Source organism: Camponotus floridanus, unplaced genomic scaffold, assembly GCF_003227725.1.
Source record: "Camponotus floridanus strain SB8 unplaced genomic scaffold, Cflo_v7.5 scaffold18, whole genome shotgun sequence".
In the NCBI taxonomy this organism is placed as follows: domain Eukaryota; kingdom Metazoa; phylum Arthropoda; class Insecta; order Hymenoptera; family Formicidae; genus Camponotus; species Camponotus floridanus.
Window position 1 is genome coordinate 2,197,213 of NW_020229303.1, and position 17,553 is coordinate 2,214,765.

A 17,553-nucleotide genomic window follows, 5' to 3' on the forward strand; every position below is an offset into this window, starting at 1 on the left:
AAGTGATATCATTTTAAAGATTTTTTAATTCTCTGTAGAATTCTCTTTTTTTAAGTAAATAGTTTTTGAGAAATCGCACTTGGAAGTTTTAGGTATCAAACAAGTTTTACATGCAAAGATACAATTTGGAACAGAATTTATTTATTAGTTATTTATTATATATAATAAATATAATTAATATAATTAATATAATTATAATTAATATAAATATAATACATATAATATATAATACAAATAATTTTAAAAAATGTTTTCCATTGTTTTTTAAACAATAATATAAACGATTCTCAAAGATCCTAAACCAATATTTTTGAAAGTTTTTACAGGAATAACTAGCATTCTTGTACAATTCTTCGACGCAAATTGTTTACATTTTCCACTGGTATTTCATAAACAACGAATTTTGAGTGTCCTGCAGAAAAAAATCTTTTTCAAAATTTGAGAATAGTCAATCATGAAATAAACAAGTGAAAATTTTTAAAATGAACATTCTGTACTTAACATTTTTTTTAATAACATGTAAGAATGATATGTAATGAATATGAAACTTGGGACATATCCTAGAAATATTGTCATTCATTTATTCATAGTTTGTATGGCTGTTTTCGACATCTTATGAAAGCTGTGAAATGTCTCGAATAAAAATCACAGCCATTGTCGATTTTAATATCGCGAGAAACATTGATTTTATTGCAACTATAAAAAAAGAAATATCGTAAAAATAAAAATCCACAAGAAAAAATATATCAAGACAATAAGAGAAATATAAATATAAATAAAATGAGAAATATAAATAAAATATAAATATAAATATAAATATAAATAAATAAATATAAATATAAATAAATAAATATAAATATAAATAAATAAATATAAATATAAATAAAATGAGAAATATAAATAAAATATAATCGAATAACGATACTATTGAAAGATAAAATAAATGTGTATTTTTGAGGAAAAACTTGATGAAAATCACTCAGAAATAAGCTACGACAGGCGTATAAGAATGCATGATTTATACAGATTAGCCTTTCGTATATTTCCCCCTTTCCTCATATCTTATTCTTGCATTTCATTCGGTGTCCCGACCCTAAAGAAAAGTGCGCATATTTATGGCAGCTTTCGGAGAATCGCTTAAACGCAAGCACGCGGCGGAATTGCTCGGCCGCGATTTAAGCGAACCGCAAAGTAACGCGTCGCAAACTAGCAGTAAGGAGAGAAAATGAAATTGCGCGATTCCATTGTCGCTCGGATGACGTAGCCAACGAAATGAGATCGCGTCGACGAACGAGAGGATCGCGCGATCGTCTTTAGACCCGGGCATGTCGCGTACGACATGGGCGTACGTACCGAGGGTATCTCTCCTTCTCTTCTCGCCTAATAATTTGAGCTTACCGATCGAAACCGAGAACACTGATATCTCGCTCAAAATTTGCAGCAAAGCTGAAAGAAATAAGAAATTCAAGCAAAATAGAGAAAATTTAAATTCCGATCTTCCTAGAGATCCTATTGTTATCGATTACGATTTTGATTTGATATCTTTGAATTATTATTTTTATATTATATTATTTTTAATTAAAAAATATAATATAAAAATTTTATATTTTTGTATTATATTTTATATTTTTTTTAATTAAAAAAAATATAATATAAAAATAATAATATAAAAAAATATATAAAAAATATATAATAATGTAAAAAAATAACATAAAATAAAATAAGATAAAATTTCGAAATTTCTTCGACTGTCGATGAGAATTAGGATAAGATCGAGAAGCGGGTGGAATTTATTTCGCGTGTAAAAATTCATGCGAGCGCCGATGTCGGTGTCGTCGGTCGACGAGTCTCTTCTCGATGCGTCCAGCTGTCTGCCCGAGGCCCCGGGCTCGCCTAATTGTTCGTTTAATTCGCCTCAATTGCTTCTTGGCACGGTCGCGCGAATGATATCACGAGGAATCTGATGAAAGGCAACAGGCACGTCGCCCGCTCGAATCGCGCGCGAGACCCTGGTCTTGATTTCCTTGTATTATTTTACTAGACATCGCTGATTTTAAGAGGAAAAACTGTCTCTGGTTAGATGCATCTCTTTCTTGAATGTCAGATCAGATTAATGTTGCACCCACAGGGCATAATTAGTGTAAATATTAAAAATATTAAAGTTATAAGTAAAAATATAAAATATTATAAATATTATAAAATTATTAAGATTATAAGTTATTAAAAATATTAAAAATATTATAAAATTATTAAGATTATAAAATATTAAAAATATTAAAAATATTATAAAATATAATGTCTAAGAAAACACTTAAAACTTAAAAACACTTTATATTTCATATCACATAAGTGTCGTAACAAATGAATGCAAATGTACTATCTTATCTTCTTCAATAATATATATGTATAATATTTCTGTCAAAATAGAAGAAAAGATAACGTTAAATTTTTCCAGAGAAAACAATTTGGACATCACAAGATAAAAATCGATGTAATAAATAGCTTTAAGGATGTTCTGTATGTACAATCCCAGTAAAAAGTAGCTGAAAATTAATATTGACGAATATCCACTTTTGGTGTATTTTGAGTAAGAAATTATGTGGAATATTACAATTTGATTTTAATTACAGTGCAGAGATGTATTTTTTAATATTTATTTTTACCGAAATATTTCGAATTTTGTTAATCGAAATTAACTTTTGGCAGAGAATTTCGCCTTGTGACAGATACATAGCTAACTTCATTGAATTATATTTAATATCTTTTTAATCAGTTAGTACTTTTATAATATTATTTGATCAAATATTTCCTCTGTATCCAAACTTTTGCAAATTTTCAACAAATTCTGAATATTATTTCCATGTGTTTTGTCATTTGAATCGACGTGGTTATACGTTTCCCATAAGAACACATGTTAATTCGAGGCAAATTAAAATCCTTATAACTTGTGAACGCTTTAGTGAATCGATTTAAAAATTGTACTGAAGATTCTAAACATATGCAAGGACATTCTGTACAATTTTCATTAAATTCTCAATATTTTGAAAATAAATACAAAACATCCTTAAGAATGTCTGTATGTACAATCCCAGTAATAAGTAGCTGAAAATCAGTATTGACGAATATCCACTTTTGGTGTATTTTGAGTAAGAAATTATGTGAAATATTACAATTTGATTTTAGCTACAGTGCAGAGATGTATTTTTTAATATTTATTGCGTTTTTACCGAAATATTTCGAATTTTGTTAATCGAAATGATTAACTTTTGGCAGAGAATTTCGCCTTGTGACAGATACATAGCTAACTTCATTGAATTATATTTAATATCTTTTTAATCAGTTAGTACTTTTATAATATTATTTGACCAAATATTTCCTCTGTATCTAAAATTTTCAACAAATTCTGAATATTATTTCCATGTGTTTTGTCATTTGAATCGACGTGGTTATACGTTTCCCATAAGAACACATATTAATTCGGTGCAAATTAAAATCCTTATAACTTGTGAACGCTTTAGTGAATCGATTTAAAAATTGTACTGAAGATTCTAAACATATGCAAGGACATTCTGTACAATTTTCATTAAATTCTCAATATTTTGAAAATATAAAACATCCTTAAAAGTTATATATATTGCAAGATATCTAATAAAAAACTTATAGATAAAGTAGAAAAATGAATAAAAGAGAGAGAGAGTTGCTGGTTTCTCGCATCAGAAAACTTTCATCTTCACATTCCTCGCTTCTCGAATGTTCTTTTAATATTATATAAGATGCAAATGTGTGCGAAACTGCAACGGACGGGAATGCAATTTATACGCGCATCGATTATACAAAGCTTATATCGCAATCTTCAATGAAATCCGAAGTGTCAACAATGAAATATATCGAGCTGCGTAAGATATACGCTTTTATCTACTACGTTACGATAATATAACTACAAACGCACATGTCACTTCCGTGGGGCGTATCTGCTCGCCGCATAAACGAGCGAAGCTCTGAATGAATCGTGATGATAACACGAAAGACGATGGACTTTGACTCGGCAACTTTTACAAATGACTTCCACTTCGTCACGCGACGTCATCGCGTCGTCGAAATGACGGTGTTACATCGATGACGATGGGAAAGGCTATTTGACAAGCCGTATCTCATCGTCGTTTCGATTTCCAGCCTGCAATTAATTGAATGATTTTAGTCCGATTAACTGAACGATGTGACACACAATAATGTCGCGGAAGTAGAAGAATGTATTTCGGTAGCGAGCGCCTTCGAGAGCTGGAACGAGAGCCGCTCGTTTCGCCAGCGCGCGAAACGTCAAAGCGACTTGACAGTCTCTTTCGCAAGCCACGTGGTGCGGCCGAGTTTCCGTCGCGTTATCTCCCCGGCAAAATCGCGCTCGGATCGTTGGCCATTACGTTATTATTTGCGCTTTACAGTGTGGCACGCAGTTCGCTCGCTTGCGAAAGCGACGTACGTGCGTCATTTCGGTCCACCGCGAAGTTCAATGTAGGAACGTTCGCGAATTAAATGCCCGTGTCCGATCGGGCGGAACGGACCGTTCGTATACTACCGTCAATCTAAACGTGGAACAGAACTGTGTCACGTGGCTCTTTCGGCAATAAAGAACTTGATTGATCGTAACGAGACGCTTAACGATATAATATGATATCGAATTTCAACGATATAATATGATATTCCATGCAGATAAGCAAATATCTCCACAATATATATTTGTTCTATTTTTTAGAAACATTTACATCTGACATTTCCATATATACAGGGTGATTCATATAAAGTTGCCGATGTGAATATTAGCTAAAGTTGAAGAGATATGAGAAAATTTTTATAGCAAAAGATGTTTGACGCAGAGGGGGACATCGTATGGTACAAACGATATTTGTATAGAGAAAGGCATTAAGAAGATTTCAAGATCAACTTAATTATTTTAAACGGAACCCCCTATTTTTTATTACGCATTCTTATAGCTTATCTCGAGAGCTTTCCAAAACACTATAATAAAGTATTTCTTTATTGAGTACTTTACGAGTTATGAGGCTTGAAATAATTTCTTAATTTTACATAAACCATAAAATATCTAGTAAAATATTCATTTTTTTATTATCTTACCTTAATACTTTTATGTACAAAATAATGAAAGGAGTCAATTGGTGTAAAGAAAAAATATAGTTGTTTTTAAAAAAAATATGTAATTTGCAATTAACAATTCCATATTTCTTTTATTTTTAAAAACAATTATATGTTTTCCTTACACCTTTACTTGATTACTTTCATTATTTTGTACATAAAAGTATTAAGGTAAGATAATCGAAAAATGAATATTTTACAGATATTTTATAATTTATATAAAATTAAGAAATTATTTCAAGCCTTATAACTTGGATGGTACTCAACAAAGAAATACTTTATTATAGTGTTTTGGAAAGCTCTCGAGATAAGCTATAAGAATGCGTAATAAAAAATAGGCGATTCCATTTAAAAAAATTAAGTTGATCTTGAAATTTCCTTAATGCTTTCATCAATAAAAATATCGTTTGTACCATACAATATCCCCCTCTGTGTCAAACATCTTTTGGTATAAAAATTTTTTCATAGCTTTTCAACTCTAACTAATATTCACATCGGTCACTTTATCTGAATCACCCTGTATATATATATATGGCGGATATACAGGGTGTATCTGAAGTTATGCACTAAACTTTAGGAGCGTATTCTAGAGGTCAAAATAAGACTTTTTTTCCTACGAGCATGGATCCGCAAATGAACTCCCCTCCGAATTAAAGGCCCCTAAAGTTTGGGGAAAAAATTAAAAAGTAGCTGCATTTAAAAAAAAAAGGTTTTGACATTACCTACCACCCTCTCTTGAGAGATAAATAAATTTACATTGGGGGTGTTTGGTCAATTTCACACATTTTCGAATTTTAGCTCGAAAAGGGGTTCATTTGCAGACTCATGTTCATAAGAAAAAAAGTCTTATTTTGATTTCCAGAATACGCTCTTAAAGTTTAGTGCGTCATTTCAGATTCACCCTGTATATTTGTCGTAATTTATTAAAGATCAAATATATTTCATTGTGTAATTCGCATGAAATGCATCTGTAACCTGAGTATATATTTTGCGCGCGAAATATTCATATTTGAATGTTTTTATTATATTCCATCCAATAATTGTCGACTCGACACGCATGCGACGCTAAAACCCTCGTCTCGATTTCATCGCGGAGTTTTTAGCCACGAAACGCATGCCCCTCGTCATTCCGGCGTGATCTTGACCCGCTGACAGTGGCTTCGATAAATAAAAGATCGAGTTTCGTCCGTAATTTGAACGGTGAGGAAACGCCTGAAATTTCTTGATTGTTTGCATACTGTACGCTTTTTAACGCTTTTTTCGGTTTACTGTGTCAAACTTTTATGACATAAAATTTTTCGGGGAAAATGAAGAGATTTCTTCCCAAGAATTTCTTCCTAATAAAATCGTCCAAGATTACGTCGCATTTTTTCTTTTTATTTGTATATGTAATCAATTTTTATTCTAGTTTAATTAAACAAATTCTTCGGGGAAAATGAAGAGATTTCTTCCTAAGAATTTCTTCCTAATAAAATCGTCCAAGATTACGTCGCAATCTTCCTATTTGTATATGTAATTAATTTTTATTCTAGTTTAATTATTAAAAACACTTTATTACGATTCACATTTTTGGAATTAAATTCTAAATATAATAAACATAATTGAGAGAGAAATCTAATAAAAAAATAAAATAAGCCTAAAGTAATGATTAAACTGACATTCTTGAACTGTGATCATTTATAAATGATGGACTATAAATATTGTCGCTGTTATGTATGGTGTTAATATGAGATAAATGACGATACACCCGCGCTTATCATCTCGGAAGTGTTGTATCGTTTGAAAACATCCTCGATTACGCGATGTTGATGCGATAACTCACGGTCGCTTCAGCGAGTTATCGATATGTAATGCATATATCAATTTTATACGTAATATATCGCGACACACAAACATACGCATGATATCGTTGAAGTCGAATGAGCATGTGTCTCAATCGAAAGAGAACCGTTAGTCATTCAACAATAATAATCTTGTACATAATTGCGTGCATCGCATTAAAAATTATTTAATATCCCCCATCGTTCAATAATAATCCAATAATTATCGAATGATCAATTTTGAAAAAAAAAACCGCGATAGTCAATCTAATTTTTAAAAAAGTAGGATTTTAATATAAAATAATATAAAATAATATAAAATAATATAAAATATTAATACAAAATAAATAAAAAATTAATAAAATTCTCATATGAAATACAAATTTTAAATTTCGCAGAAATTTCTCGGAGGTGGGCAAGAGACTTTAATTAAAATTAAATTTTTTTCGAATTAAGATTTATTTATACTTGATGTAATATTTAAGAGAAATTTGCAAAATCAGTTTTAGGGAAAAATTTTAATTTTCTTTAAAACCGACACAATACCATCTGACTCTTATTGTAGTTGAAATATTTAAATAAAAGAAATATATACAAAAAATATATATATGATTTAATTAAATAAATTAAATAAATTATTAATAAATTAATTAATAAATATTATTTTCAAGTAGTATATAACTTCAACAGAGCAGCGGTTTGGTTTTGCTAAAATAAACAGAGAATCCGAATGATTAAAAAAATTAAGAACAAAAAATTTTTTTATAATAGTCGCGAGAGAGATAGCGTTAAGTGCAATTATAAGCAACATTCGTACGTAACATTTGTACGTAGATTCGCTCCCAAAGTAAATCGGAGCACGTGTTATCGACGTAATGTTTCGACATTGCGACAAACGCGGAGAGAGACTCCCTTTCGCCGATTCTGTCTGCCACGCGAACGAGCTCTCGCTCACGTACAAACTCACACGGCTCAAACTCTCTCACTGTCTTCGAATTACACTAGACAGATAATTCTCTTCCGAGTACTGCTGATCTTAGTAAAAAGATACATTGTTCCGAAGCACGCAGGTGCACGTGTCTGTATCTTTTTCCGCTCGTGCCCCCGAAATTCTTCTGGACGATTTCTATTAATAACACCAGAGATTCAAGGATAAGTGATTCATTCGTTTTTCTTTCGAGCGATATACTTATAGCAATATATTTATAATGATGAAATAAAATGAAGGAAAATTTAGATATACAGGGTGGCCCCGAACGTCCAAGCTAGACTTTGAGATCTTATAGAAAATTTAATTCTGAACAAAAAATTTCCTATAAACATGGATCGAAAAATGCTTCCTTAAAAAGTTATCGCTCAAAAACCTCTGATAAAGGAAGAGCAAAAGGTGAAAAGAAAATGAAATAAAAAGAAAATGAAACTAAATAAATTTCTTGAAAAACGTCTTTATTCATTTTCTATTATTACGTGCTATTACTAAAATATTAGTTAAAAAAAAATTATTTTATTTTCATAAAAGAAAAAGACTTTCATTTTTTATTTTTATTGTTTGTTTCAAGCATTTTTCGACCTATGTTTATAGAAAATTTTTTGTTCAGAATTAAATTTCCTAGATCTCAAAGTCTGGCTGGAACGTTCGGGGCCACCCTGTATATTTTATTCGATTAATTTTTTACGCTTTAATTAAAAAAAATTCAATCTATCCTCTCTGTGTAATTATCATTTTAATTGACAATAATATCATATGTAAATCGCACTTGCATTTTCCTAAAAGATTCTTAAATATGATTAACGACAACACGATGAATATAAATGCGTATTATAAACGATAGTTATCGTTTTAACCGTCAAAAAAATGTCATAATTGCCAAGAAAATACAGGCATTATCTCTACAACGCGTGACAAGCAAAATATTAACATGTGATGTACATGTATCATGTATCTTGTTTCTTATCATTCTCTTGCGATATAAATTTTTGAATTTCGCGCGATCTTATCGCGACTGTCTATTCGATTCATGGAATACGTTCGCGGTTTAGGCTTGAATCTCCGATTCATTAATCGACGACGGAGAACCGCGCTCGCGAGAGCGGCCACTGATCCAGAAAGTAATCCCGGGAATTCGTTACGAACTCGAAGGCGAGCTACTTTCCGTTCTCAGGGAGGCTGTTGGGTTATTTATAGCGTCCTACCCGCCGCCGCATAGGCTGCAAAAGGAAATTCTCTCTCGCTCTCCTTCTCCGCAGCCGCCGCCACCTTCGGCTCGGCATCTCTCATGTCCATATGTATTGCACATACATGTGTACTCTGGACGCGAGAGCGAGTGTGTCGGGCCACCTTCTCTTCGGTGCAGGTAAAAAACGTAGCCTGAAGGAAGAGATCGCCGGCGATGACGATGGTGGAAGTATATTCACGAGATTTTGTAATATCGAAGGTATAATGACGACCAGGGAGAGATCGCTCCGGGAAATGATTCTTGACAATCATCATCACCAGCATTTACAGCTGTTATCGTTATCTCTGATTTTAAAATTTTATTGCGATATGATTAAAATTTATTACATTTTTTAACTAAATTTTTATTTACTCTAATGTAAATACTTTAAATACTGAATACTTTAAATATTTTAGGTATTAAATACTTTAAGTACTCTTTATTACTTTAAGGAAGAGATCGCCGGCGATGACGATGGTGGAAGTATATTCACGAGATTTTGTAATATCGAAGGTATAATAACGATGAAAGATCCCTCCGAGGAATGATTCTTGACAATCATCATCACCAGCATTTACAGCTGTTATCGTTACCTCTGATTTTAAAATTTTATTGCGATATGATTAAAACTTATTACATTTTTTAACTAAATTTTTATTTACTCTAATATAAATACTTTAAATATTGAATACTTTAAATACTTTAAGTACTAAATACTTTAAGTACTCTTTACTACTTTAAGGAAGAGATCGCCGGCAATGACAATGGTGGAAGTATATTCACGAGATTTTGTAATATCGAAGGTATAATAACGATGAAAGATCCCTCCGGGGAATGATTCTTGACAATCATCATCACCAGCATTTACAGCTGTTATCGTTACCTCTGATTTTAAAATTTTATTGCGACATGATTAAAACTTATTACATTTTTTAACTAAATTTTTATTTACTCTAATATAAATACTTTAAATACTGAATACTTTAAATACTTTTAGTACTAAATACTTTAAGTACTCTTTACTACTTTAAGGAAGAGATCGCCGGTGATGACGATGGTGGAAATATATTCACGAGATTTTGTAATATCGAAGATATAATGACGACGAGAGAGAGATCGCCCCGGGGAATGATTCTTGACAATCATCATCACCAGCATTTACAGCTGTTATCGTTATCTCTGATTTTAAAATTTTATTGCGATATGATTAAAACTTATTACATTTTTTAACTAAATTTTTATTTACTCTAATATAAATACTTTAAATACTGAATACTTTAAATACTTTAAGTACTAAATACTTTAAATGCTCTAAGTACTTTAAATACCTTGAGTACTTAAAATACTTTGAGCATTTTAAATACTTTAAGCACTTTAAATACTTTGAATACTTTAAATACTTTAAGTATTTTAAATACTTTAAATTTACTAATATAAATACTCGTTTTTAAATCAATTATATATATTATAGAAATACTATAGGAATGCATCACGTGTGTCACAGGATAATCACTTGACGAACTATATGTTCTCTCGCGGAAACGCTTAACCCAGAAGAGCTCGCTGGATAGCATCTGGCTGATATATCTTCCTGTTTCCTAGAAGCGCGCTGAATCGAACGCGCGAGTATTCGCTTTTGGATAAATCATTGATGAATGAATTGCTTGTATCCCGTGCTTGAATCTCGCTGCCTATTCATATCTCTCTCTCTCTCTCTCTCTCTCTCTCTCTCTCTCTCTCTCTCTCTCCCTCCCTCCCTCCCTCCCTCCCTCCCTCTCTCTCTCCCTCCCTCCCTCTCTCTCTCTCTCTCTTTTTCTCGCGTGCGTGTCTTCCGACTTGCGAGATCATCGTCTGTAATGTACATATGATTCACTGCCATATGATAGTTTCCTGTCCATGTTGTTTAGCGGTCGCTCACCACTAGCATCCGGAAAGTTGGACCACCTCGATTCAAATTTTCTGATCGCGAACATATAGGATTTTTTTCTCCCGATATATCTTACAATATTTTTTAAGATAATAGAAAGTGCGAAATGTGCGTAAATCGTGAATCGCGGAACTAAACGGCAAGATTGAATTTTTACGTGGATATCGTGTTGGATTTTCCTTCGTCGAGAATATTAGTCATATATTAAAATATAGACATTTATTGACATTTATATAAAATGATGTGTAAAATTCCTCGATTCTATATATGATACTTTGTATCTCAACATTTTGTCTGTGGTACAAGTTTTATCGAATCTTATTTACATTACGGTGAAATAATTGGGACTGAAAGGGAAAATTTGGAGAAATACTCAATTATAGAGAATTTTTGGAGAATTATATTTAGAATTATTAATTTAAAATTACACTGAGAAAAAATCTGGTTTAATATTTTGAATTCTAACACGATTATTGGATAAATTCAATCCAGATTATTGAATAAATTATTTTAAGTTCAGTTTGTTAGAAATTAAACTGATAAGAAACAGTGTTTCGTATTCTAGAAGGAAAATAAGATTTTTTTTTCTTATGAACATGGGTTCGCAAATGAATCCCTCTTCAAGCTAAAATTCGAAAATGTGTGAAATTGACCAAACATCCGCAACGCAAATTTATTTATCTTTCAAGAGAGGGTGATAGGTAATGTCAAAACTAAGATCAAATAATAAGGCAATCCATAAAACAGCCAATTTTCAATTTTTTCCCCAAACTTTAGGGGCCTCTAGCTCGGAAGGGGATTCATTTGTGGATCCATGTTCGTAGGGAAAAAAAGGTCTTATTTTGACCTCTAGAATACGCTTCTAAAGTTTAGTGCATCATTTGAGATACATCCTGTATAGTGCAATCAGGAAAAATATATTCTTATGATTTAAGATTTAATTTTCTCGAGTGGAAAGGAAACAATGTTAAATAACATTTTTGAATCAAAGATTATAATTTTCTTAAAGTAGAATTAAATAATTATAGATTCTTGAGATGACAATTACACACTAAGGAAAAATCTGGTTGCATTAATTAGAATTCTGGTAGATTCAATCAGTATGTCTGTTGGAAAATGGACGAACCAGAATTCTTGTAGGAATTGCCAAACGAATCTGACTAATTTCTTCCTGTTAAATTTACCAAATTTTCTGGTTAATAATACTAAACTCGCCAGCACCAAGTCGTCTAAAATTTTTTCCATCTTACCTCAAAAGTCTGTTTAATATTCTGAATTCCAACAAGATTATTGGATAAATTCAATCCAGATTATTGAATAAATTATTTTAAATTCAGTTTGTTAGAAATTAAACTGATAAACAGTGATGCAAGAAGAGGATGCAGCTCAAACACACACAATCAGAGAGCTAACGTCCTCTTTCTGGCACTACTGCTCGTAAGAGAAAAAAAATATACTTTGGATTTAATGTTAATACTAGTTATTTATATACATTTCATGGCAAATATTGAATACGAGTTAAGTTAAGAAGCAAGCAAAGAAATTAATGCAACAAGAAATTTTATAGATCCAACCAGAAAATACTAACCAAATCCTTATAGTAAAATCTATTAAACGTTCTAGTTATAAAAAATCAAGTCTTATCATGATAACTCATGATAAAAAATTCTTGTTTAATTTAACCAAAATGCCTTCGATCATACATCTTGTTGGTACAATCAAATGATTTTTCTCAGTGTAGGATTGAAAAAAATCGCGAATAAATTTCCAATAAATGATTTTCTTCCAATTAAATTTTAGCACACATAATACGAAAGCAAAACTAATGACACTATTATCTTAACGTTAAATATAGCAATAAAAGGGACAAATTTAGCAGTCATTCATCGACGTTTAATGTCATTCATCGCTATGAAAGCGTATAAGAACGAAACGTCTCCCGTGTTTACATTGTTCAATTCATCGAAATATATCCTTTCGAGTCTCTGTCCTCTTTCTTTCTCTCTCTTTCTCTTTTCACGACGAAACAAACAAACAAGTCTCCCTCCAAAATTCCACCGTCGAGACGGTACGGCACGCTTCTGCGATTTTTCATGGAATATAGCACGAACGGAGATTCAGGCCGGCCGTCTGGCGCAGAAGCTATTCGCGGAAGCTGGGCGCGCCTGTCACGTCGTCTGTCGCGTCGCCTGTCACGTCGCCTGGCACCCACCAGCGGGAGGGTCGTTGGTTTAACTGTGTTAAGTGCCCTGTACCTACCGGGAGCACATGATGCGAGAGGAGAAGAGAGAGCCCGCGATCTAAGCTCGTATGCAGGACCCTATATGACGACGGATAAAGCCCGTCAGTAGTGTTCGTCGCGGGCGCTGAGTCTCTCCTGTGTTGGACCAGCTCGCATTCGATGTGACCGCCGAAATCAAACCTGCATTATGTCTTCCACATCGTTCGCCGGCCGTCGAATCACGTGTCTTGGAATTTGTATACATGACGTCAAAGAGATCGAGGCCTTCCTAGATAGACGAACTCTTCTTGGAAATCATCGTTCGCGAGACACGTTTTACGCTGCTCTGTTTTTTTCTGACGGACCTGAGTCTGATCCGATCGCGATCGGAGTTCGCGGAATGGTCGGAAGTTACGTGTTCGGGAATTTTCGTCACGTCACGTCCAAGAGAAGAAGGATCTTCGAATTCTTGAGATACTCGAGTCTCTCATCGTAAAGATTTCCAAGCTCGATGATATGTACATTGATTTTTCGAGATCGTATATGCAAGATTTTGAAAAGACCGAAGAAGAGATGATCGGAAGACAGAAATAGTTAGTGTGTGTGTGTTGAAAATTGCGAAAATTGCAAGGACTCTCGTAGTGAAAATTTTCCTCGAAATTCTTTCTGCGATTTTATCTTCGACATTGGCGAGTGTAAATACATCCGTACATACGCTTAAGGATGTTTTGTATGTACAATCCCAGCAAAAAGTAGCTGAAAATCAATATTGACGAATATCCACTTTTGGTGTATTTTGAGTAAGAAATTATGTGGAATATTATAATTTGATCTTAAAGTCCAGAGATGTATTTTTTAATATTTATTGCGTTTTTACTAAAATGCTCCGAATTTTGTTAATCGAAATGATTAACTTTTGGCAGAGAATTTCGCCTTGTGACAGATACATGGCTAACTTCATTGAATTATATTTAATATCTTTTTAACCAGTTAGTACTTGTATAATATTAGTTGATCAAATATTGCCACTGTATCTAAATTTTTCCAAATTTTCAACAAATTCTGAATATTATTTTCATACGTTTTTGTCATTTGAATCGACGTGATTATACATTTCCCATAAGAACACATATTAATTCTATGCAAATTAAAATCCTTATAACTTGTAAATGGTTTAATGAATCGAAAAAATTGTACTGAAGATTCTAAACATATGCAAGGACATTCTGTACAATTTTCATTAAATTCTCAATATTTTGAAAATAGATACAAAACATCCTTAACCGAAATGATTAACTTTTGGCAGAGAATTTCGCATTGTGACAGATACATGGTTAACTTCATTGAATTATATTTAATATCTTTTTAACCAGTTAGTATTTGTATAATATTATTTGATCAAATATTTCCACTGTATCTAAACTTTTGCAAATTTTCAACAAATTCTGAATATTATTTCCATGCGTTTTTGTCATTTGAATCGACGTAGTTATACGTTTCCCATAAGAACGCATGTTAATTCGGTGCAAATTAAAATCCTTATAACTTGTGAACGCTTTAATGAATCGATTTAAAAAATTATACTGAACATTCTAAATATATGCAAGGACATTCTGTACAATTTTCATTAAATTCTCAATATTTTGAAAATAGATACAAAACATCCTAAACTGAAGTGATTAACTTTTGGCAGAGAATTTCGCCTTGTGACAGATACATGGCTAACTTCATTGAATTATATTTAATATCTTTTTAACCAGTTAGTACTTGTATAATATTATTTGATCAAATATTTCCACTGTATCTAAACTTTTCCAAATTTTCAACAAATTCTGAATATTATTTCCATACGTTTTTGTCATTTGAATCGACGTGGTTATACGTTTCCCATAAGAACACATATTAATTCTATGCAAATTAAAATCCTTATAACTTGTGAACGCTTTAATGAATCGATTTAAAAAATTGTACTGAACATTCTAAATATATGCAAGGACATTCTGTACAATTTTCATTAAATTCTCAATATTTTGAAAATAGATACAAAACATCCTAAACTGAAGTGATTAACTTTTGGCAGAGAATTTCGCCTTGTGACAGATACATGGCTAACTTCATTGAATTATATTTAATATCTTTTTAACCAGTTAGTACTTGTATAATATTATTTGATCAAATATTTCCACTGTATCTAAACTTTTCCAAATTTTCAACAAATTCTGAATATTATTTCCATACGTTTTTGTCATTTGAATCGACGTGGTTATACGTTTCCCATAAGAACACATATTAATTCTATGCAAATTAAAATCCTTATAACTTGTGAACGCTTTAATGAATCGATTTAAAAAATTGTACTGAACATTCTAAATATATGCAAGGACATTCTGTACAATTTTCATTAAATTCTCAATATTTTGAAAATAGATACAAAACATCCTAAACTGAAGTGATTAACTTTTGGCAGAGAATTTCGTCTTGTGACAGATACATGGCTAACTTCATTGAATTATATTTAATATCTTTTTAACCAGTTAGTACTTGTATATTATTATTGTTGTTGTTGTTTGATCAAATATTTCCACTGTATCTAAACTTTTCCAAATTTTCAACAAATTCTGAATATTATTTCCATACGTTTTTGTCATTTGAATCGACGTGGTTATACGTTTCCCATAAGAACACATTTTAATTCTATGCAAATTAAAATCCTTATAACTTGTGAACGCTTTAATGAATCGATTTAAAAAATTGTACTGAACATTCTAAATATATGCAAGGACATTCTGTACAATTTTCATTAAATTCTCAATATTTTGAAAATAGATACAAAACATCCTAAACTGAAGTGATTAACTTTTGGCAGAGAATTTCGCCTTGTGACAGATACATGGCTAACTTCATTGAATTATATTTAATATCTTTTTAACCAGTTAGTACTTGTATATTATTATTGTTGTTGTTGTTTGATCAAATATTTCCACTGTATCTAAACTTTTCCAAATTTTCAACAAATTCTGAATATTATTTCCATACGTTTTTGTCATTTGAATCGACGTGGTTATACGTTTCCCATAAGAACACATATTAATTCTATGCAAATTAAAATCCTTATAACTTGTGAACGCTTTAATGAATCGATTTAAAAAATTGTACTGAACATTCTAAATATATGCAAGGACATTCTGTACAATTTTCATTAAATTCTCAATATTTTGAAAATAGATACAAAACATCCTTAAAGGCGAATTAAATTCTTTCCGCGTGACGTGATCCGCGCGCGCGCGCGCGCGTGCGCGCGCGCTTCATGGTGAGCGTGAGAAAATCGGCGTGACCGGCCGCCGACTAGCACGGATACGGACATTATTAACCCATCAGAGAGAGTCCGGACCCCGATACGAAGGTTCTTCCCTATGCGAGCACGAATGAATCCGACGAATTGAACCGAAGCTCCTATAGATCCACGAAACGGATCTAAATATATACGAGAAAGTCTCTTTCCCATTCGTGAGAGTGCTCCAAGGGAGATCGCACACTTGCTACATTTCTGGAAGCTGCGAACGAGCAAAGCTTTTGCGATGCAAAATTCGTTCGCAAATTGCGAACTCGGCAAACGAGACGGTTGAAAAAAGTGGCAACGAAATAGGAAAACGATATGGAGAGCGACGAGTGTCGATGCTTTATAAGCGGGGGATCGATCGCGCAATTTCTCCCTACGTTGGACGATAATTCGAGGAGCGTCCTCGCGAGTGAACAATTGAAGAGTGACGGGGATTTACGCGCGGGATCCGCCGATTGGTCGAGATCGCCGTGAAACGACGAGGTGAAAAAGTGCGCGATTATGCGAACGAACCCCCTCGGGCCCCAAGTTCACAACATCGTGTATTCCGAGAGCGAGAACGACGGTGGACCGCACGGAGGGGGAGGGGGGAGGCGGGGAGGGGAGGTGAGTTATTATCGAGGAAAAGTGAAAGAAACGCGTGCACGCGAGGAAGCACGTGGCAACCTGAATTGGGACCTGGTGCAATCTTGCCTCTTGTACAGGAATCTTTCTCCTGGCGAATGTGTACACACACGTTTGCGCGATCCTGTTGGGACGCTTTCTTGCCGAGCCTCTCACCGTTCTCGTCTGCCGATATATGTGCGGCTATGATCTCAAAGGTGAGGATGCAATAATTTCAGCTCGATAAACAGTCGCGCTCGCGAAAAGTACAAAAAATG

At 32.8% G+C, this 17,553-nt stretch overlaps 2 protein-coding genes across 5 annotated transcripts in view; one reads left to right on the forward strand and one right to left on the reverse strand.

The window, feature by feature from the left end:
• LOC105256910 (peroxisomal leader peptide-processing protease) overlaps positions 1-17,553 on the reverse strand; it is a 101,883-nt gene that overhangs the window by 29,301 nt on the left and 55,029 nt on the right. The gene's annotated exons all lie outside the window — the stretch shown is intronic.
• Positions 1-17,553, forward strand: part of LOC105254507 (ion transport peptide-like) — a 70,016-nt gene that overhangs the window by 2,086 nt on the left and 50,377 nt on the right. The window contains exon 1 of one of the 3 annotated variants that reach the window (XM_025407524.1): positions 16,607-17,493. The exons of 1 other annotated variant lie outside the window; for it this stretch is intronic. In XM_025407524.1, coding sequence (XP_025263309.1) covers positions 17,395-17,493 — 99 coding nt within the window. In that variant the 5' untranslated portion in view covers positions 16,607-17,394. Of the gene's footprint in view, positions 1-16,606; positions 17,494-17,553 lie in introns of those variants that run through there. One more of the 3 variants, XM_025407523.1, reaches the window with a different exon arrangement.